Source organism: Hypanus sabinus, chromosome 16, assembly GCF_030144855.1.
Source record: "Hypanus sabinus isolate sHypSab1 chromosome 16, sHypSab1.hap1, whole genome shotgun sequence".
Lineage (NCBI taxonomy): Eukaryota > Metazoa > Chordata > Chondrichthyes > Myliobatiformes > Dasyatidae > Hypanus > Hypanus sabinus.
Genome location: NC_082721.1, coordinates 61954265 through 61978909, shown reverse-complemented (window position 1 = coordinate 61978909; position 24645 = coordinate 61954265). Strand labels below are relative to the sequence as shown.

The 24645-nt window shown below is 40.3% G+C and overlaps 1 protein-coding gene across 1 annotated transcript in view; it reads right to left on the bottom strand.

Moving 5' to 3' along the window:
- Positions 1 to 24645, bottom strand: part of xab2 (XPA binding protein 2) — an 86586-nt gene that overhangs the window by 15418 nt on the left and 46523 nt on the right. Inside the window, exons 12-14 of the mRNA XM_059991916.1 lie at positions 21941 to 22054; positions 7083 to 7245; positions 3678 to 3868 (exon numbers count right to left, since the gene is read on the bottom strand). Coding sequence (XP_059847899.1) covers positions 3678 to 3868; positions 7083 to 7245; positions 21941 to 22054 — 468 coding nt within the window. The remainder of the gene's footprint in view (positions 1 to 3677; positions 3869 to 7082; positions 7246 to 21940; positions 22055 to 24645) is intronic.

Below are 24645 nucleotides of genomic sequence, written 5' to 3'. Positions count from 1 at the left end.
TGAAAGGAGCATCATGGTGTGGGGCTGTTTTGCTGCCTCGGAGCCTGAACAGCTTGCAATCATTGAGGGAACAATGAATTCAAAATTGTATCAAGACATTTTACAGGAAAATGTTAGGATAGTGGTTCGTCAGCTGAAGTTCCATTGAAGTTGGATAATATAACAAGACAATGATCCAAAAGTCAAGAGTAAATCAACGACAGAATGGTTTAAAAAGAAGGGAAATTGTGTTTTGGAATGGCCAAGTTGAAGTCCTGACAATCCTATTGAAGTGTTGTGGAAGCACCCGAAACAAGCAGCTCATGCAAGGAAGCCCACCAACATCCCAGAGTTGAAGCAGATTTGTATGGAGGAATGACACAAAATTCCTCCAAGCCAATGTGCAGTATTGATCAACAGTTACCGGAAACATGTGGTTGAAGTTAGTGCTGTCCAAGGGGGTCACGCCAGTTACTGAAAGCAGAGGTTCACATACTTTTTCCAACAAATTCATGTAATATTGGATCATTTTTCTCAATAAATAAATGAACAAGTATAAAGTTTTTTTTGTGTTATTTATTTAATTGGGTTCTCTATCTAGTTTTAGTACTTCTATGCAGATCTGCTCACATTTTAGGACATACTTATGCAGAAATAGAGCACATACTTTCTAGCACCACTGAACAGCTGGTCGTTGGACTTCCTAACCAATAGACCTCAGATAGTCAGGATCTATGACAGCTCCTTCTTCCCCATCATACTCAACATGGGTGCCCCCCAGGGCTATGTGCTGAGCCTATTGTTGTACAATTTGCTCAGCTGAACACCTAAGCAACTGCATCTCTAATTTCGCCAATAACACAACCATGGTGGGGCTCATCACCAATAATGATGAGGTGGCCTACCTAGGAGGTAGAAGAGCTCGAGGCCTGGTGCAAGGCAAATAACCTCTTCCTCAGCAGGACAAAGGAAAAGGTTAACAACTTCAGCAGAACTCATACCAGTTACACTCCACTTTACATCTGCAGCACAGCAGTGAAAACTGCAAGCAGTTTCAAACTCCTGCTTGTGCAAATCTTACACAACCTCTCATGGTCACAGAACACATCCTACACAGTCAGGAAAGCTCACTAATATCTCCACTTTCTGAGGAGGATGAAGAGAGCTAGGTTTTGCACGTCCATACTGCAGATCTGCAGTAGAAAGCTGACAAGTTGATTCACTACCTCATGTGGAAAATGCACTGTGGTGGAGAGGAAGACTGTGACGGATATCCAAAATTGCCCAACGTATCACTGGCACCAGCCTACCCACCATCACGGACATTTAAACAGAAATGCCGGAAGAGGGCCAGTAACATGATAAAGATCTCATACACCCTGCTCACAGACCAACTTCCATCAGGAGGCTCAGTTGCATCCACACCAGACTCAAAATCAAACAACAACACACACAAAATGCTGGTGGAACACAGCAGGCCAGGCAGCATCTATAGGAGAAGTACTGTCGACGTTTTGGGCCGAAACCCTTCGTCAGGACTAACCAAAAGGAAAGATAGTAAGAGATTTGAAAGTAGTGGGGGATGGGGGAAATGTGAAATGATAGGAGAAGACCGGAGGGGGTGGGATGAAGCTAAGAGCTGGAAAGATGATTGGCGAAAGTGATACATAGCTGGAGAAGGGAAAGGATCATGGGACAGGAGGCCTCGGGAGAAAGAAAGGGGGGGGGGGAGCACCAGAAGGAGATGGAGAACAGGTAAACAACTAAGTATGTCATGGATGGGGTAAGAAGGGGAGGAGGGACATTAACGGAAGTTAGAGAAGTCAATGTTCATGCCATCAGGTTGGAGGCTACCCAGCCGGTATATAAGATGTTGTTCCTCCAACCTGAGTTTGGATTCAATTTGACTGTAGAGGAGGCCATGGATAGACATATCAGAATGGGAATGGACAGTACAGGAGGCCATGGATAGAGGAGACTCAAAATGAATTACTTTCCCCAAGCAGTAAGGCTCAACAACACCACCGCTCACTAATTCCACCATTACTTTATTATTTCGTTGGTAACCTTATGTGCAACCTAGTGTCCCTTTATGGAATTCTATCTAGGTATATAACCTATCTTACTAATTTATATCTATTGTGTTTATTGTTATTGTGTTCTTCACCTTTTTTTGTGCTGCATCGGATTCAGAGTGACAATTATTTCATCCTCCTTTACACTTGTGTACATGAAGTGACACTAAACAATTCTGAAATTGCGTTCTTTATTTTAAAACTAACATATAATTTATGCTGGTTTTTCTTGTGAATGCTGCTTATGTGATGCTTTGCCTGTGATACTGCTGCAGGTAGCTTTTCATTGCACCTGTGTATGCACGTACATGTGTAGATGACAATAAACTATGTACATGACACTAAACTTTGCACCAGTGGAAAGTTGGGTACACAATACCAAGGGTTAGAATGGACGGAACATGTAATGATAAGGTTTAAGCAGAATTGTGTTTCAAATATCAAAGGAGGCGCAAGTGAGTTCAGGGCTTTCTGCTTGCAACAGCCAGATTTTATTTAGTTATTTTGAGATACAGTGTAGAAAAGGCTCTTTTGGCCCAAAAAGCTGCACTGCCCAGCATCACACTTACTTAACCCCAGCCTAATCACAGGTCAATGTTCAATGACCAATTCACCTACTTATTAGTATGTCTTTGAACTGTGAGAGGAAATTGGAGTACCCAGAGGAAATCCACACAGTTCATGGGGAAAACGTACAAACTTCTTACAGATGGTGCCGGAGTTGTACTCTGAAGTCCCAAGTTGTAATAGTGTCACAGTACCAGATGTCCCATTGCTCCCCAAAACTGTTTCCTATTGCCAACCATATGATCAGGCCATACGGTATGGGAGAAGAACAAGGCCATTTGATTCATTGAGTCTGCTTCACAAATCAATCATTACTGATTTAAAAAAAACTCACATCTTTTCCCTGCAACCCTTAATCTCCTTACCAATCAAGAACCTATTAATTTTTGTCTTAAACACCCAATGTCTTGGCTTCCACAGCAATATGCAGCAATAAATCCACAGATTCACCACCCTCTGGCTAAAAAAATTCCTCCTCATCTCTGTTCTGAAGGGATGATTCTGAGGCTGAGCCTGGGATCCTAGATTCTCCCACTGATGGATACATCCTCTCCATGTCCATTCTATCCAGGGCTTTCAGTATCCAGTTGGTGTCACACCCCAACCTACTGTTCAGACTGTTCAGGCCCACAGACAACAAATTCCTCATAGCTTAAGACTTTCATTCCAGTGAGAATTCTTGTGAACAACCAAAGGACCTTTTCCGGGGCCAGCTCATCATTGATACAAAGACGAACTTATTTAGCATTTGGAATAAAACTTAATTCCTAGTTCTAATCTAAACCATTGTAAGTTCTCCACATAGTTCCACTATGCTGTACATTCTGTACAAATCAGTTATTAAGGTTTCAGCAAGAAATACTTCCACAGTGTTCTATCTGGAGGACTTCACGTACTCTTCCATATCTGTGACAGTAAATTAGGAGTTTTGTTTCAACTCAAGCTTCTTGTAGCAGTTCAAGAACCAAAGCAGAGAACAGACATTTGACTGTGTGATGGGATCAAGACTGCAAATCCTCTCAAAATAAATTAAACTTAATTGGAAGCTTGCTGTACCTCAATTGCCTTCTCATAAATGCCCCGTGTGTGAGTAACTCCATAAATTTCAGCTGCTCTTTTAATGTAAATGTTGTACATCTCGTATTGCTCCAACAGCTCCACTGCCTTAGTTGCTCGCTCGTACACAGCCATGGCGTGTCGGGCTAACCCGTACTCCTCCTCCAGCCTGGCATACAACAGGTAGAGAGCTGCAAGACACAAGATTAAAGCCAAATAATAGTACACATAACACAGAGCAGTACAGCGCATTACAGGCCTTCAGCCCACAATGTTCCACCTTTTAACCTACTTAAGATCAATCTAACTCTTCCCTCTCACGTATTCTCTCATCCATTTGCCGATCTAAGAGTCTCTTAAATGGCCCTAATGTACCTGCCTCTAAAGCCACCCCCAGCAGGGTGTTCCACATACCTGCCACTATGTAAAAACATACTCCAACATTCCTCCGTTACTTTCAACATCTTAAAATTATGCCCTCTGGCATCAGCCATTTTCACTCTGGGAAAAAGGAATTAGCTGTCCACTCTATTATTACCTCTTATGATCTTATACACTTCTATCAAGTTATCTTTCATTTGCCATCACTCAAGAGAAAATTCCAAGCTCACTCAACCTATCTTCATAAGATATGTTCTCTAATCCAGGCATCATCGTAGTAAATCTCTTCTGCAGCCTCTCAAAAGTTATTGTGTAATGAGGCAACCAGGATTGAACAATACTCCAATTGTGGTTTAACTGGTTTTATACAGCTGCAAGATTACTGCTTGAATTCAATCTCCCAACTAGTCAAGGAGACCAGAACATACACCTTCTGAACTATCTTAACAGCTTGTGCTGCCACTCTACGGGATCTATGAACTTGGACCCCAAGATCCTTCTATTCCTCCACACTGCCAGGAAACCTGCCATTAACCCTGTATTCAATTTCAACCTTCTAAAGTGTTATCACTTCATACTATTTTTTGGATTGGCCTCCATCTGTAGCTCAGAAATTAATAGGGCTTGTTATTATTTCATCTTTCTGGACCAAATAAATGAGCTTACACAGTGGATCTAGGAAAATTATTGCTGAAAGATCAGAGAAGCCATAAGACATAGGAGCAGATTTAGGCTATTCAGCCCATCGAGTCTGCTCCGTCATTACATCATGGCTGATCCCGGATCCCACTCAATCCCATACACTTGCCTTCTTGCCATATCCTTTGATGCCCTGACCAATCAGGAAACAATCAACTTCCAGCTTAAATATACCCACAGACTTGGTCTCCACCACAGTCTGTGGCAGAGAATTCCACAGAATTACTGCCCTCCAGATAAAAAAAATCTCTTTATCTCTGTTTTAAAGGGTTGCCCACCAATTCTGAGGCTGTGTCCTGTAGTTCTGGATACCCTCACCACTGGAAACATCCTTTCCACATCCACCTTATCTAGTCCTTTCAATATTTGGTAGGTCTCACTGAGATCCCTCCGCACTCTTCTAAATTCCAGTGATTACAGATCCAAAGCTGCCAAACACGCCTCATATGTAAACCCCTTCATTCTCCGAATCATCCTCGTAAACCTCCTCTGGACTCTCTCCAAAGACAACACATCCTTTCTGAGATACGGGGCCCCAAACTGTAGACAATTCTCCAAGTGCGGCCTGACTAGCGTCTTACAAAGGCTCAGCATTATCTCCCTGGTTTTATATTCTATTGCCCTTGAAATAAATGCCAACATTGCATTTGCCTTCTTTACCAGACTCAGCCTGTAAAACAACCTTCCGGGAGTCTTGCATGAAGTTTCCTAAGTCCCTCTGTCTCTGATGTTTGAACCTTCTCCCCATTTAGATAATCATCCACATTATTGATCCTTTTACCAAAAGGCAGTATCATATATTTCCCAATACTGTATTCCATCTGCCACTTTTTTGCCCATTCTCCCAATTTGTCCAGGTCCTGCTGCAATCACATCGCTTTCTCAGCACTACCTACCCCTATACCTATCTTCGTATCATTCGCAAATTTTGTCACAGAGCCATCAATTCCATTATCTAAATCAATGACAAACAATGTGAAAAGTAGCAATCCCAGTATTGAACCCTGCAGAACACCAGCAGCTAACCAGAAAAGGCCCCTTTTATCCCACATGCTGCCTCCTGCCTGTTAGCCACTCCACTATCCATATCAGTGACATTGTTGAATGGAGGATCAGGGATAAGGGTCCACTTAGCACTTCCAGAGTAAAAGATTAGTTCCTGGAGGGTGGGTCAACTTACCTTTCTCATAGAACTATAAGATACGAGTAGAATTACACTACTCAGCCTATCAAGGCTGCTCCATCATTCAATCATGGCAGATGCTTTATTCAACTGCATTCTCCTGCTTTCTCTCTTTATCCCTTTAACACCCTTACTAATCAAGAACCTATCAATCTGCCTTAAATACACCCAATGCCTTGGCCTCCGCTGCTCTCTGTGGCAAAGACATCCATATGTTCACCACCTGAGGCTGAAGGAATTCTTCCTCATCTCTGTTCTAAAGATGAACAGAGCCTTTATTCTAAGGCTCTGCCCTTACACCCCAGATTCTCCTACAACCTCTCCACAACTCTATCTGGGTCTTTCAGTATTTGGTGGGTTCCAATGGGCCCCCTCATCCTTCTGAAAGGCACAATGTGTCATAAAGCCACACACCATGGAAGCAGATCCTTTGGCCCATCACATCTGTGCTAACCATCAAACATGTATCTGCTGCGATCTCGGCTTCCCTCTCAGATCGATGACGACTTTGTCCATTTCTCCCCATTCCAATTCTTCTACCACTCAACCATACAACAGACGCCAATTAATTAACCAGCCATCATGCCTTTGCCATGTCAGGGGAAACAGGAGCACCTGGGCAAATGATCCCATCATAGAAACTCCACACAGAAAGCACTCATGGTCTGAATTAAGCCAGGGTCTCTGAGAAAGATATATACACACCACTTCCTAGTGAAGTCACATCAAAGCTTAAAAAATGAACAGCGTGGGACATGCACATTTTTTTATCCACTTTACTGAAATCTAAACATTTCTGCTTCTTGGGAACAGAGAAAATGTCACTATACAGGAGAAAAAAGGGATCACAACATAATAAACCAAACCTAAATATCAACCTGCACTTCTTACAATTAAAAGCCAATGTATTCCATGGAAAATGCCCAAGGAAGTCTGACTGAAACACAAGATAGTCACATCAAAAAAAAATGCCAGGTGTAGTGTAGTAAAATCTATAGTCAAAGATAAATAACATTTAATTGCTAACTTCTGGAAACTGTAGGCTTGCATCACTCACTGTAAATGGAGTTATATCATTTGGCAGAGCTTTAACCAACAGTGGAGTTTCACCTACAATAAACAACAGTACTTAAAACACTGACTTTTTGCAAACTTTGGTGGACATCCATCCAGAGCCTGCTCAAACAGGTCCCGTGCCCTCTCGAGTTTCTTCCCACCATACCGATCAATGAACTTGGTTAGGTAAGTGTTCCAAATATCATACACGTTGGGCCATTTAAACAGGGCGATCCCTCGTTCGTAAGCCTGCAAGAACAAAACACAATTAATTAAATCCAACCAACTCCTCCAACCTGCTGGCTTAATTGATGAACCTTGCACAACTTAGTCAGAAAAACCAATTGTGTTTTAGGTTTAGTTCCTGTTCTGTACTGAGGTAATTGATCTTAGTTGATTTAGCAGATGAACTACCTTAGTCAGCTGAAGGGTTAGCTAATTAGAAAAGTCTTTCTGTACCCTATCTTTCCAACAACCTAGTGGACATTGTCAGCCCTCTAGGTCATTCCAGGGTCAGACCCATTGTCTACTGCCCCTAGAGGCAAACCCACCAAAGCTCAGCATTTAGCTGAAACAGAGAATAACATAAAATGCTCAGCAAACAAGTTAAGTGCTGAATGATCAAGAAAGCAAGACCGACAAGGATGCGAGGAGAACTCTGGACAGTAGGGTGGCGTAGCGGTCAATGTAATAATTTTGCAGCACCAGTGAACTGGGTTCAATTCTGCTACTGTCTGCAAGCTTTCTCCATGACCATGTAGCTCCAAGAGCTCCAGTTTCTTCCCACATTCCAAAAATGAACAGGCTAGGGTATGTAATGTTGATGCTAGAAACATAGCGACACTTGCAGGCTACCCCAGCACATCGTTGGACTGTGTTAAATGGCGCAAGCCGTGCATTTCACTGGAAGTTTCGTAACGTGTGACAAATAAAGCTAATCTACTTTTAGTTACCTCATGCCAGATTATGGCTGCAGATTACAACCATTTGCTGGGTGAAAAAGATCCTAATTATTCAGTGATTACCCATTTATTTCCACCTTCACTTTCCATTACGTGGGCAAAGCATTTAGCATTGCTGCCTCACAAACCTAATAACCTCAGCTTGATCATTACCTTGAGTGGCTTTGTGTGAGTTTCATGCTCCATGGGTGTCCTCTGGGTTCTCCTGTTTTATCCCATGTCACTAAAGATTTGTTGATGGATAATTTACAGCAACTAATTAGCCCCTTAAGTGACAAAATAATCTAACAGGAATTGACAAGTCAAGCGAGAAAGTTTCTCAGCTTCTTCTCAAGAGGGTGGTGCTTATTTGGAATGAGCTGCCAGAAATAGTGGTTGAGGCAGGGCATATTAGCAGCATTTAAAACCATCTGAAGTTCAAGGTAAATTTATTATCAAAGTACATGCATGTCACCATATACAACCCTGAGATTCATTTTCTCGCAGGCATACTCAATAAATTCAATAACCATAATAGAATCAATGAAAGATTGCACCAACAGGGCAGACAACCAGTGTGCAAGAGACAACAAAATGTGCAAATACAAAAGAAAATAAATAATAGTAAATAAATAAGATTGAGGATATGAGATGAAAAGCCCTTGAAAATGAGTCCATAGGTTTAGGAACAGTTCAGTGATGCGGCAAGTGAAGTTGAAATCCCCCTTTGGTTGAAGAGCTGCTGGGTTGAGGGGTAGTAACTGTTCCTAATGGACTGGGCTGTATCCACAAGTTACTGAGGTTTCATGTTCCTGGGTGTCAACATCTCTGAAGATCTATCCTGTGCTCAACAGACGGATGAAGTATGAAGAAAACACACTATATTTCATTAAGATTTTGAAGAGATTTGGTATGTCACCAAAGACTTTAGCAAATTTCTACAGATGCACCATGGAGAGTATTCTAACCATCTGGTATTGAGGGGTCACTGCACTAAATCAGAAAAAGCCACAAAGGGTTGTAAACTCAGCCAACTTCATCACAGGCACTCACCTCCCATCCTTGAGGTCACCTTCAAAAGCTGATGCCTCAAAAAAGGCATCAGTTATACCACCCAGGACATCACCTCTTCTCATTACTATCAAAGAGGTGGTACAGGAGCCTGAAGACACACATTTACTGTTTTAGGAACAGCTGCTTCCTGTCTACCATCAGATTTCTGAATGGATAATGAACTCATGAAAACTACCTCACTATTTTTGTGTATGTACATACACAGGCAACCCACAAAAATAATGTATATATATTTTATATACACATACACACTAAACACTCTACGACTCTAGAACTATAGAGAACAGAAAGGAGGGGGAATGGGACTAAGGGAATCACTCTTTTGAATAAGATGCATTATCCAGATAAGGTGAATGATTAGAATATGAAAGAAAACTCCCCAGGGGGATAGGCATACAGGTCATGCTGGGTGTTCAAGCATTCTAATACTATTTGTATGAAGCTTTTCAACTTGAACCACATCAGATTGATTACCACCAGGTTCAGGAACGTTGACTATTCGTTTCCACGGATGCAGCTTGACCTACTGAGTTCCTCCAGCACGTTGTGTGTGTTGCTTTGACTCCAGCATCTGCAGAGTATTTTGTGTTCAGGAACAGTTATTATCCCTAAACCATCAGGCTCTTGAACCAGAGGAGATAACTTCACTCGCACCATCACTGAACTGTTCCCATAACCTATGGACGCACTTCCTAGGACTCTATCTCATGTTCTTGATATTCATTATAGTATTTTTTCTTTTTGTATTTGCAGTTGTGTTTTTTTACACATTAGTTGCTGTCTGACCAGTCCAGCATGGTCCTTCAATGATTCTATTGTATTTCCTGCATTTACTGTGATTACAAGCAGTCCCTGTTTTACGAACGTTCGCTTTACGTCACCTCACTCTACATTAGTTACCTGTTTTCACTAACCAAAGAGTTTTCGCTTTTATGAAAAAAGGCAGCGCACCTCCCCGGAACTGCATTCTAGCCGTCATGTCCTAAACACATGTCTGTGAGCATCTGTGCTTTATCTTGATTTATTTTGTGCATCCGTTAGCAAGATGCGCCTTGATGTAGCGGAAAAGCCTCAGAGAGCTCACAAGGCTTAGCGTAAAGCTGGATGTAATTAAGCATTTCAAGTATGGTCAACTAAGTAAGGACATTGTCTGCATATTGAACTTGCCTGCGTCCACCATTTGCACTATTTACACGCAGAGAGAAAGAATCTTGAAAGCTGCCGATGTTACTATTGGTTCTGCTCATAGCAAAGTGGTCTATTTTAGTCTGCTGGGAAATTTCTGGCAGCTTCGTAGCTTAAAGTTTACTGGAGAGAGTGCTTCAGCTGATGCTGAAGCTGCTGAAAAGTTCCCAGCAGAACTGAAGAAAATAATTACAGAAGGTGATTATTCATATAGGTAAGTGTTTAACTGTGACAAAATTGCAATTTACTGGAAAAAATTGCCGAGCACCCCAACCTCCGATGACTCAGCCTAACACATCATCAGTGTGCTCGCTGTCTTCCCGATTCTGGTAAGTGGAACTACACTGTACATACATTATTTCTACTTTATATAGGCTGTGTATTTTTATGTGTTATTTGGTATGATTTGGTGGCTTCATAGCTTAAAGGTTACTGGAGAGACTGCTTCCGCTACACTAATAGCGCTACGTAGTGAGATTTTCGCTATGCTAGACAGTACTGCAATGATTGCAGAAAAGTATTTCTACTTTATATAGGCTGTGTATTTATCATATAATTCTTGCTTTTACTCTACGTTACTGTGTTTTTAGGTTTTACGTGTTATTTGGCAAGATTTTGTAGGTTATTTTTTTGGGTCTGGGAACGCTCTCAAATTTTTCCCATATTAATAAATGGTAAACAGTGTACACTATCTAAATGGAGTCAAGTTAGGAAAAGGGGAAGTACAACGAGATCTAGGTGTTCCTGTACATCAGTCAATGAAAGCAAGCATGCAGGTACAGCAGGCAGTGAAGAAAGCTAATGGCATGCTGGCTTTTATAACAAGAGGAATTGAGTATAGGAGTAAAGAGGTCCTTCTGCAGCTGTACAGGGCCCTGGTGAGACCCCACCTGGAGTATTGTGTGCAGTTTTGGTCTCCAAATTTGAGGAAGGACATTCTTGTTATTGAGGGAGTGCAGCGTAGGTTCACAAGGTTAATTCCCAGAATGGCGGGACTGTCATATGTTGAAAGATTGGAGTGACTGGGCTTGTATACACTGGAATTTAGAAGGATGAGAGGGGATCTGATTGAAACATATAAGATTATTAAGGGATTGGACACAATGGAGGCAGGAAGCATGTTCCCGCTGATGGGTGAGACCAGAACTAGAGGCCACAGTTTAAGAATAAGGGGTAGGCCATTTAGAACAGAGATGCGGAAAAACTTTTTCACCCAGAGAGTGGTGGATATGTGGAATGCTCTGCCCCAGAAGGCTGTGGAGGCCAAGTCTCTGGATGCATTCAAGAGAGAGTTAGATAGAGCTCTTATAGATAGCGGGGTCAAGGGATATGGGAAGAGGGCAGGAACTGGGTACTGATTGTGTATGATCAGCCATGATCACAGTGAATGGTGGTGTTGGCTAGAAGGGCCGAGTGGCCTACTCCTGCACCTATTGTCTATTGTAATTGCTTATTCGCTTTATGATATTCTGGCTTATGAACCATTTCATAGGAATACTCTACCTTCAGATAGCGGGGGGAAACCTGTATCCGAAAGAAAATGAATGTCAGGGGTGCATTTGGTGACATATATGGATAATAAATTTACTTCAAATTTTGACCTTTGATTGTGAGAAGGTGGCAGTGCACAATTGGGCCATTGATTAGACTGTGAATCAATTGGGCCTCCTACACACGGATGGCTCCTTTCTTATTTGCATCTGCTGACAAATGTGGCAGATACACACCATATTGATGTCTATTTTAGACCAATGCCTTCACTCTCACCAAATCTAGTTGGCAGATCGCTGAGTACATGCTTGTGGCCTTCGGGGCTGCTTGTCACTCACACACTGTAAGTGTCGCAGCATGTAACATGGTTGTTATTATTCTTGCTCCACCCATACTGACCTAGTTTAAATGTTAAGCTGATGTTAAGTGATGTGACCAAACACTCCCACTCTTTCAAGAGCTTTGCATATTCTCCTTGGTTATTCTTCCTAAATAAACCGCAAAATAATTCTGTAAAATGACTGTAAAAGCTTTTATAGATACGTGAAAAGAAAAAGATTGGTCAAGATAAATGCAGGTCCTTTACAGTCAGAAACAGGTGAATTGATCATAGGGAACAAAGACATGGCATACCAATTGAATAACTACTTTGGTTCTGTCTTCACTAAGGAGGACATAAATAATCTTCTGGAAATAGTAAGGGACCGAGGGTCTAGTGAGATGGAGGAACTGAGGGAAATACATGTTTGTAGGGAAGTGGTGTTAGGTAAATTGAAGGGATTAAAGGCAGATAAATTCCCAGGACCAGATGGTCTGCCTCTCAGAGTGCTTAAGGAAGTAGCCCAAGAAATAGTGGATGCATTAGTGATAATTTTTCAAAACTCCTTAGATTCTGGATTAGTTCCTGAGGATTGGAGGGTGGCTAATGTAACCCCACTTTTGAAAAAAGAAGGGAGAGAGAAACCGGGGAATTATAGACCGGTTAGTCTGACATCGGTGGTGGGAAAAGTGCTAGAGTCGGTTATCAAAGATGTGATAACAGCACATTTGGAAAGAGGTGAAATCATCGGACAAAGTCAGCATGGATTTGTGAAAGGAAAATCATGTCTGATGAATCTTACAGAATTTTTTGAAGATGTAACTAGTAGAGTAGATAGGGGAGAGCCAGTGGATGTGGTACATTTAGATTTTCAAAAGGCTTTTGACAAGGTCCCACATAGGAGATTAGTGTGCAAACTTAAAACACACGGTATTGGGGGTATGGTATTGAAGTGGATAGAGAATTGGTTGGCAGACAGGAAGCAAAGAGTGGGAGTAAACGGGACCTTTTCAGAATGGCAGGCAGTGACTAGTGGGGTACCGCAAGGCTCAGTGCTGGGACCCCAGTTGTTTACAATATATATTAATGATTTAGACCAGGAAATTAAATGCAGCATCTCCAAGTTTGCGGATGACACGAAGCTGGGCAGCAGTGTTAGCTGTGAGGAGGATGCTAAGAGGATGCAGGGTGACTTGGATAGGTTAGGTGAGTGGACAAATTCATGGCAGATGCAATTTAATGTGGATAAATGTGAGGTTATCCACTTTGGTTGCAAGAACAGGAAAACAGATTATTATCTGAATGGTGGCCGATTAGGAAAAGGGGAGATGCTGTCATTGTACACCAGTCATTGAAGGTGGGCATGCAGGTACAGCAGGCAGTGAAAAAGGCAAATGGTATGTTGACATTCATAGCAAAAGGATTTGAGTACAGGAGCAGGGAGGTTCTACTGCAGTTGTACAAGGCCTTGGTGAGACCGCACCTAGAATATTGTGTGCAGTTTTGGTCTCCTAATCAGAGGAAAGACATTTTTGCCATAGAGGGAGTACAGAGAAGGTTCACCAGATTGATTCCTGGGATGGCAGGACTTTCATATGAAGAAAGACTGGATTGGCTAGGCTTATACTCAATGGAATTTAGAAGATTGGGGGGGATCTTATTGAAACTTATAAAATTCTAAAGGGATTGGACAGGCTAGATGCAGGAAGATTGTTTCCAATGGTGGGGAAGTCCAGAAGGAGGGGTCACAGTTTAAGGATAAAAGGCAAGCCTTTTTGAACTGAGATGAGGAAAAACTTCTTCACACAGAGAGTGGTGAATCTGTGGAATTCTCTGCCATAGGAAACAGTTGAGGCTGGTTCATTGGCTATATTTAAGAGAAAGTTGGATATGGCCCTTGTGGCTAAAGGGATCAGGGGGTATGGAGAGAAAGCAGGTATAGGGTTCTGAGTTGGATGATCAGCCATGATCATACTGAATGGCAGTGCAGGCTCAAAGGGCCGAATGGCCTACTCCTGCACCTATTTTCTATGTTTCTAATTCACACTCAGTGACCATTTTATTAGGTACACCTGATTATGCAAATATCAAATCAGCCAATCATGTGGCAGCAACTCAATACATAAAAGCATGCAGACATGATCAAGAGGTTCAGTTGTTCAGAATAAATATCAGAATGGGAAAGAAACATGATCTAAATGACTGATTTTAGAATGATTGTTGGTGCCATGTGAGGTGGTTTGAGTATCTCAGAAACTGATGATCTCTTGGGATTTTCACCCACAGCAGCTATTAGCAATAGTAATTCCCAACAGGGGTGGTTATGTGCATTAGGGGAAATAGAAGTCGTCAGGGGGCGTTCAAGATTCTTGAGGGAGTACGCAGGTACTGTGTAAGCTAGGTTTAAAGACAAATAAAATACTAAAGCGGAATCATTTTTCTCATGTTAGCATATGATAGACATGCTTTCACATTATGGGGGTGCCGGAATGTATATTGTGTCTAAGAGAGACATTGGCAAGTATGAAGGTGCTTTAGGAGGGTCTTTGGGCTACATAAAAAAATAAGATTGGGAAACACGGATCTAGATTTTACAGGGAATGGTATGATAAAACAAAAACCATCCAGTGAGCAGCAGTTCTATGGGTAAAGTTGCCTTGTCAGTGAGAGAGGTCAGAGGAGATTGACCAAACTGGTTCAAGCTGACAGGAAGGTGACAATAGTTCAAATAATGATGTGTTACAACAGTGGTGTGCAGAAGAGCATCTCTGAACACACAACACAAACCTTGACGTGGATGAGCTACAGCAGCAGAGAACCATGAACATACACTCAGTGAGTGTAGATTACCACCAGGTTGAGTACAAAGAACTGACTAAATAGGAAGCTGGTTCCAGCAACAACACAAGCCAAAAGCATAAATGAACTTCCCATGAAAGAAGCCATTCACTAAAATAAAACAATCTAGGTATCAGCTAGCAGGGTGTGACTTCTAGACTGTAATATAACCTCAAAGAGCCAGTATATTTAGATGTTATTCAAAGTCTGCATTGAGTTGCATGACCTGAATACATCTGGATGATTTGCCTTGTAAAACTGACTGCAATTTATTGTTGTTTCTACAGCAACTATTGGATTCTTTCTCTTGCCAGGTTACTTAGCTAAATTTCAGCAGTCTAGCTAAATAAAACACACTGCATGAAAGTTTAGTGTTTCCAATTGTGGTGTAAAAGGCATGCTGAGCATCAGATTTCTCAATGGACAATGAACCCATGAACACTCTCACTACTTTTACTCTTCTTTGCACTACTTATTTATAGTATTTTTCTATGTATTGCACATTATTGCTGCCACAAAACAACAAATTTCATGACCAATGCCAGTGATAATAAACCAGATTCTGAATCTGGGGAGTATCAATATACCTGAAGTGACAGTCCAATCCCACCTATTCAGCTCTGGTTACACTAACTGTAGGTGGGCACTTGCCAGAACCACCCTTCCAGAGAGCTATCTTTTTCCAGTCAGCACATGAACACCTTCATAAATGAAATCCAAAATCTAGTACTGCCAACATTAAACTTGTTTTTAAAGGGGTCAAAATGGATCAAGATAAAAAACACAAGGGACAATAAAACAATTGATCAATATAATTCTTGTTAAGTAGTGAGAGCAGACAATACCATGGGTGCAAGTAATCATTAGCCAGCATCAACTTAACAATTATAGTTGCATAGCCCAACTTGTCTATGTCGACCGTAAGACAGAGGAGCAGAATCAGGCCATTCAGCCCCTCTAGTGTTCTGCAGCATTCAATCGTGGCTAATTTATTTATTCTCGCAACTCCATTCTCCTGCCTTCTCCCTATAACCTTTGATGCCTTTATTAATCAAGAAACTATCAACCACTATTTTAAATATCTCCAGTGACTTGGCTTCCTCAGCCATCTGTGGCAATGAATTTCACACATTCCTCACCTTCCGGATGAAGAAATTCTTCCTCGTCTGTGTTCTAAAGGGGCGCCCCTCTTTTCAAAGGCTGTGCCCTCTGGTCCTAGAGTCACTCATGGAAACATCCTCCCCATGTCCACTCTTTCAATAGATCCCCGTCATCCTTCTGAATTCCAGAGTCACCAAGCACTCCTCACACCTCAACCCTTTCGTTCCCAGGATTTTTCACATTATGCCTCTCTATACCAATCCCATTTCCCCACATTAGGCCTCTACCTTTCATTTCCAAGTACCTGTCCAACTGCTTTTTATTACATCCTCAACAGTTACACTGAATGGAACTGTCATACACACTTGCATTTTCACAACTTAACATCAAACCAAGTGGAAGGCAGCTACTAGAAAGCCAACACATTGCTCATCTGTATCTTGATAAGTGGGAGGAAAACTAGGGTGGTTAAGGTGGCATATTGTTTGCCTTTATTTGTCAGGGGGACTGAGTTCAAGGGCCATTCTACAAAGCCTCAGTTACACCACACTTGGAATATTATGTTCAGTTATGGTCACCTCATTATAGGAAGGATATCAAAGCTTTGGAGAGGGTGCACAGGAGATTTATGAGGTTGCTGCTTGGATTAGACAGCATGTCTTATGAGCAAATTAGAACTTTTCTCTTTAGAACTAAGGAAGATGAGAGGAGACTTGACAGAGGTGCACAGATGATAAGAGGCATGGAGTGGACAGCCAGAGTCTTCTTCCCAGAGTGACAATAGCTGATATCAGAGGACATTGCTTTCGAAGAGTTTAGGGGAGATGATAGAGTATTTTTTAAGCACAGGAAGTAGTAGGTACTGGAATGCATTGCTGGGGAGTCATGATTGAGGCCAATATAATAGGGACATTTAAGAGATTCTTTGATATACATGATATAAATATATGACCAGTCCTTCACAGTCACTGTGTATGAATTTTGGAATGTTGTCTACTGTAGTGCTGTGGGAGTAGCTTGAGCAGAAGGGCTGGCATGATTCAAGGCAACTCACCATCACCTTCTCAAAGGGAAGTAAGTTTGTATAATAAATGACTGTTTTACCAGCTGCGTCTAAATCTAAAGACAATGAATAAGAGTCATGGAGCACTGCAACATAGAAATAGTCCTTTGGCACATCTAGTTGGTGCCAAAATGTTATTCTGCCTAGTCCCATCGAGCTGCTCCTGGACCACAGCCCTCCACACCACTCCCATCCAAACTTCCCTAAATTGAATCTACATCCACCACTTCTGCTGGCAGCTCGTAGCACACCGGCATCATCCTCAGTGAAAAAGCTCCCCTTCAGGTTCCCCTTAAACATTTTATCTCTTCTTTAACCTGTGACCTCTAGGTCTAGTCTCACCCAGCTTCACAGGGAAGAGTCTACTTTCATTTGCCCTATCTATACCCCTCTTAATTTTGTATACTTCTATCAAATCTCCCCTCATCTCCTACACTCCAGGAATAAAGCCCTAACCTATTCAACTTTTCCCTATAATTCAGGTCCTCAAATCCCGGTAACATCCTTATAAATTTTCTATGCACTCTTTCAATCATACTGATATCTTTCAATTAGGTAGGTAACCAGAACTGCATACAACTCTTCAACGTCTTATAGAACTCCTGTACACAATATTTTCATTTATGAAGGTCAACGTGACAAAAGCTCTATGACCCTATCAGACGCGCCACTTTCAAGGAATTATGGACCTGTATTCCTAGATCCTTCCGATTTGCTGAAAGTTCAGTTAAAATAAAGCCATCTCCATATTTGAGCATAGACTTTTTATAAAGTATTTTCAAAAAAGTATAATAATTTGAATCAAACAATTTAATAAAACAACCTGGGAATTTAATGACAAAAATATACAAGGGTGCAGAAAAGATGCAGAAAGTGTCAATGAGAGTGGAAGACTTGAATTATAAGGAGAGACTGGTTAGGCTGTGACTGTTTTCCTTGAAGAGGAGGAGGCTGAGGGATGACCTTACAGAAATATATGAAATCATGAGAGGGTGCAGATATGGCGAATCGTCCCACTCTTTTTCCCAGGGTTGGGAAGTATCCAACGAGAGAGCATAGATTTAAGGTGAGAGGAAAGATTTAAAAGAATCCTGAAGGGCAACTTCAAAGGTAGTCAGTCTACGGAAATAGCTAAGAGGAATTTGTCAAGGCAGGCACAAGTACAATGCTTAGAAGACATTTGGACACCTACATGGATAGGAAAAGTTTAAATGGAAGTAATAACAAATGCAGGCAAATGATACATTCCAAGATGTCAAAGAGACATCATGGATAGCACATACCGTACAAACTAGGTTAATGAGCTTGTTTCTGCGACTAATTTCAGTATCAGACAATTAAGTAACTTTGAAATAAGACTGCAGTTTCCATTGGCTGTGTTATAGATAACACACAGAATTGTACTGTGAACAGGGAAGGAACTTGGCCCATTGACCTTATGCTAACACCTTGTAGTCTACTGCCCTGTTGGTCCCAGCTACAGTTCCTGAGCTGTACTGTGTTGGGTACGGACTAACACCATTTATCTCACAAAGCAATGGTTGAAGAGAGCTTGAAGTGTGTGATGCATTTTCTGAGGCAGGCTCTGTACTATCATGCGAGAAGAAAGTACACAGCTTCAGTGTGAAATTATCCTTATTCTTATCCTTTTGAAAACGTGGAGTAAGAAATATAATTCCACAGGATTTATCTACTATGAAACTGAAATGAATGGTAAATTGGGCATCATTAAAGCTCTTGAATTAAATATGGTTGCTAGGATACAGTAATAAAATTTTGCACATGGGAAAAGGGATGACATTTAATATTGGAGACAAATGGTTAGAGATATGTTTTTGCTACTTTCTGAATCACATCTATTGACATTTAAAATGTAATGTGGTACATCTTAATTCTGTACCTGACAAGTATCATCTAAATACTGTAGGAATCTGGAGAGAACCTGTAAAGAATGATGGTTACACACTCCTATGCACCACTTTCAGATTTCTGAACAGTCCATGAATACTACTTCCAGAAGACCACAATCACAGGAACGGTATTAGGCTATTAAACCCACCGAGTCTGCTCTGGTTTTCGATTGTGGCTGACTTATTTTCACCCTCAACTTCATTCTCCTGTCTTCTTCCCATAACCTTTGACACCCTTACTAATCAAGTCCCTATCAACCTCCACTTTAGATATAGCCAATGATTTGGATCCACAGCTGTCTGTGGCAAGGAATTCCATAAATTCACCAGCTTCTGGATACAGAAATTCCTCATCTCTGTTCTAAATGGGACTTCCTTCTATTATGAGGTTGTGCCTTCTGGTCCTTTACTCTCCCACTAATGGAAACATCTGCTCCACATCTACTCTATACACGTGCCCCCCCCCCTTAACAAAGGTGGAGCATTCCTATGAAACCTTGCTTAAGACGAAATGGCATAAAGCCAAGAACCATTAACTTATATGGGAAAAATTTCCGTAAAAGCGAAAATCCTCTTTGTAATGCGTAAACAGGTTACTAATATAGGTCTTTTGTAAAAGCGAAGTGAAGTAAAGCGAACATTTGTAAAGGGGGGTGGGGGGGGACACCTGTATTCTCCTTTTTGCATCATTTACATATTTTGTGATTTATAGTGATTTTCATGTACTGCTGTGGAAAAAGCAATAAAAGTCACAACTTACATCAGTGATAATAAACCTGATTCTCATTCTTTGGCTTGTTAACTAGGTAGCATTTATTTCCAAGTCTGAAGGTATAGTGTTCCACTTTTAGCCTGACAAAAGTAGTCAGACCTGAAGGGTTTAGATTCAAGCTGTGAAACACTAGAAACAGGAGCACGAGTCAGTCATCTGCTCCATCAAGCCTATTCCTCAGCTGATCTAGCCATGGACTCAACTCCACCTGTCTGTCTTTTACCCATAATAAAAATTTAACTGTCTTAAATATACTTAATGAAGTAGCCTATACTGCTTTGCTGGCACAGAATTCCACAGATTCACTACTCTTTGAGAAAAACACTTCAACCTCATCTCCATCTTATGTCTATTCTTCCTAATCTTGAAGCTATGTCTCCTAGTTCTAGTCTCAATCATCAATGGAAACAACTTTCCTGCCTCCATCTTATCTATTCCTTTCATAACTTTATTTCTCTAAAATCCCCTTTCATTCTTCTGAATTCCAGGTGTATAGTCCCAGCAGCTCAATCTCTCCTCATAGGTTAACTCCCCTCATCTCCGGAATCAGCCCAGTGAACCTGTGCTGCACTGCCTCCAAAACAAATGTAGTCTCCTTCCTTTAGAGTCCCTTTTCAAAGACCAGAACTGCATACAGTACTGCAGGTGTGGTCTCACCAGTACCTTGAACAGCTGCAGCATAACTGCCCTGCTCTTAAATTCAATCCCTCTAGCAACGAAAGCCTCGTGACAAGCTGCTGCACAATAGTGTGCTGCAATCTTACAAGATTTAAATAATCTGATCATCTATTTTTCCTTCCAAAGTGGATGACTTTGTACCACATCTTCCACGCTTTTGCCAACTCACTCAACCTATCTACATCTCTTTGCAGACTCTCCACATACTCTGTCCAATTCTTCAATGCAAAATGAGTTTCTGTAACAGAAGCACCGTCCAATGGTAAAGAAAGTCATATTTAACACAATTATTACAATCCAACGGCCTTCAATGAGCTTCAGTATGGGTATACTACTTTCCCTCCTTTCAATTACTTGGGAGTCATACAGAAGTACAGAACAGAAACAGGCCCTTCAGCCTACCAAGTCCACTCCAAACCATTTAAACTGCCAACTCCCATCGACCTGCCCCTCTACCATCCATGTACCAATCCAAATTTTCAATGTTGAAATTGAGCTCATTGCGCTGGTGGCTCATTCAACACACTCTTGACTGTACTACTGTCCTGTGCTACTATAACCATATAACAACTACAGCATGGAAACAGGCCATCCCGGCCCTTCTGGTCCATGCCGAATGCTTACCCTCACCTAGTCCCAGCAACCTGCACTCAGCCCATAACCCTCCCTTCTTTCCCGTTCATATACCTATCCAATTTTACTTTAAATGACAATACCGAACCTGCCTCTACCACTTCTACTGGAAACTCGTTCCACACAGCTACCACTCTGAGTAAAGAAGTTCCCCCTCGTGTTACCCCTAAACTTTTGCCCCCTTACTCTCAACTCATGCCCTCTTGTTTGAATCTCCCCTACTCTCAATGGAAAAAGCCTATTCACGTCAACTCTACCTATCCCCCTCATAATTTTAAATACCTCTATCAAGTCCCCCCTCAACCTTTTACACTCTAAAGAATAAAGACCTAACTTGTTCAACCTTTCTCTGAAACCCAGGTAACATTCTAGTAAATCTTCTCTGTACTCTCTCTATTTTGTTGACATCTTTCCTGTAATTCGGTGACCAGAACTGTACACAATACTCCAAATTTGGCCTTACCAATTACTGTGTTTCTAAATTAGTTATCATGAAAGATATTCACTGCCATACAAGTGGTTGTGTTTCTGTCACTAGGACTACACGTCCAGTGGGTCTCAAGACTGAGGCTGTTTCTTTCCAATGATCATTTAAAGGAGTCTAAGGGAAAGAAAGCATAATGAGAGGTCATGGGTCTAAATATTGTTATGACTACATATCTGCGTTTCGATCTAATGGCCACCCAAACGCGTGTGGGGGAAAAGGAAAGGGAATGAGAAGTAATCAGTCTTGGAGCCTTTACCTTACATCAACAATATAACTGTTGTGTTTCTCTGGACTATAAACCAGCGGTGTTTGAATTTTCAGATGTACTCATCCAAAGAGTCTTTTCTTACATATCAATCATCACAGAGTTAACCAGACCATAACAACAAATCATCAGTGCCCCACAGTACAAGAGTGCAAACCAGATTAACAAAACAAAAGCAGCAACGCACCTTGAAACTTTCCTCAAAGTAGTTGTGTTCTGTCAAGAACATTGCATAATTGATGATGATTTGAGGTGTAGCAATTCGGAGATCTATAATCCTGTCATACACGGCCTTTGTGGACTAAAAAGCAAAATATAACAATGAATCAATTATAAAAATGTTTCTCAAAAAGAGAATGTTCTTCTTTAAAACTTGCAAAAGAGAACAATAGCATTTTAGTGCCCAATATCACAAGTTACTTTGTTTTTAAAACATTTTAGCCTTTATTTCATGATCACATTTTATCCTTAATACAAGACGTATCACCAACCTGCAGTCAGAATGAAGATTACAAATTTTAACAATGATAATGGATCCTACTTTATGCCTCAGGGTTGCTAATAACAGCTTAAATGCTGCCATACTATCATTTGAATAACTCTGGTTCTTATTTTGTCTGACAGAGTCTCTATCCAATGGTGCCTCTTGGAATTATGATGTGACTGACTCATTGAACAGGCTTGATGGACACGACTGCAAGAGGCCACAGAGGGTTGTAGACTTAGCCATCGAGGACTTTGTTAAGAGCCTATAACTCAAGAAGATGGCATCCATCACCAAAGATCCTAAACATCCAGAACGTGCACTCTTCTTGTGGCTGCCACTGGGGAGGAGGTACAGAAGCCTTAGCTCCAGACTCTTTCTTTTCTTTTTCAATCTTTTTATTGAGTTTCATATATATATAAGAAAAAACATAACATAGTAATAAATAGGTTATAAATACAATAGACTTGAAATTACATTAGTAATAGGATAATAATATCCTATTAAACATCAACCAAAAACAGTACATTAATCAATCAATATATAATAATATATAAAAAAACCCAAAAATAATCATCAAAAGAAAAGGAAAAAAAATTGAAAATATATAAAAGAGAATATATATTGAAAAAAAACACTAAACTAAACTAACATGGGCAATAATAACAGTTTATAAGTATATGATAGTATCAAAAAAAAACTCCGGAACTCCATACCTGAACAAGAATAAGCAGAGAGAAGGTCTGAAAAAGGCCAAATTAATTCATATGAAAATGTCGAATGAACGGTCCCCAAGTTTCTTCAAATTTAATTGATGAGTCAAAAATAATGCTTCTAATTTTTTCCAAACTCAGATAAGAAATAGTTTGAGAAAACCACTGAGACGTGGTAGGAGGATTTACTTCTTTCCAGTTTTGTAATATAGACCTTCTGGCCATTAATGTTACAAAAGCAATCATTCGTCTGATTGGCGGGGAAAATTGATTACCATCCTCATTTGGTATACCAAAAATTGCAGTAATAAAATGAGGTGGTAAATCGATATTCCAAATTAAGGAAATGGCACCAAATATGTCCTTCCAATAGTTATGTAAAGTGGGACATGACCAAAACATGTGGGTCAATGAAGCCACTTCTAAATGACATCTGTCACATTGAGGGTTAATATGAGAATAGAATCGAGCAAGCTTATCTTTAGACATATAAGCTCTATGTACAATTTTAAATTGTATTAAAGCATGTTTAGCACATATAGAAGAGGAATTAACCATCTGTAAAATTTTTTCCCATTTATCTGTTGATATATTGTATCGAAGTTCTTTTTCCCATTCTTGTTTAATTCTATCTGATATTTCTGGTTGTATCTTCATAATCATGTTATAAATAAAAGCTACTAATCCCTTCTGACAAGGATTAAAGGTGAAAATCAAATCTGAGAAATCCAATGAAGTTGAATTGGGAAAAGATGGTAGAACTTTATGTAAGAAATTTCTAATTTGTAAGTATCTAAAAAAATTAGATTTAGGTAATTTAAATTTGTTGGAAAGTTGGTCAAAGGACATCAAAGTACCTTCAAAAAAAAAATCACGAAAACATTTTATACCTTTCCTTTTCCATATGCTAAAAGCTTGATCTGTCAATGAAGGTTTAAAAAAAATTAAGTAAAATAGGGCTATCAAGAACAAAGCTTTTCAGAGTAAAAAACTTACGAAATTGAAACCAAATTCGTAGTGTATGTTTGATAACAGGATTAGATATCTGTTTATTGAATTTAACTAAATCAGCAGGAAGAAAAGAACCAAGAACGGAGAATATAGAATATCCCTTTACCTCACTACATTCCAAATTTACCCACTGTGGACACAATGGTGAGTCCAAATCTAGTTTCCAATACGTTAGGTTACGAATATTATTCGCCCAATAGTAAAATCTAAAGTTAGGTAAAGCTAAACCACCATCTGTTTTAGATTTTTGTAATTGCCTTTTACTTAACCTGGGATTTTTATTTTGCCACACAAATGAGGAAATTTTTGAATCAATGTTGTCAAAAAAAGATTTAGGAATAAAAATTGGTAAGGCTTGAAATAAATATAATTTCAGTAAAATCATCATTTTAATAGCATTAATCCGACCGACTAATGATAGGAATAAGGGAGACCATCTTGTAGTAAATTGTTGAATTTGATGAAGCATAGGTAAAAAATTCAGTCTAAATAAATCTTTATATTTCTTGGTGATTTTTATACCTAAATAGATAAAGTTATCAGTAACAACTTTAAATGGTATCATTCAATAAGGTTTGCGCGTTTAAGGAGAATAATTCACTCTTATCTAAGTTTAATTTATAACCAGAAAAACTACCAAATTGAGCCAACAAGGATAAAATAACGGGAATAGACCTGTTAGGA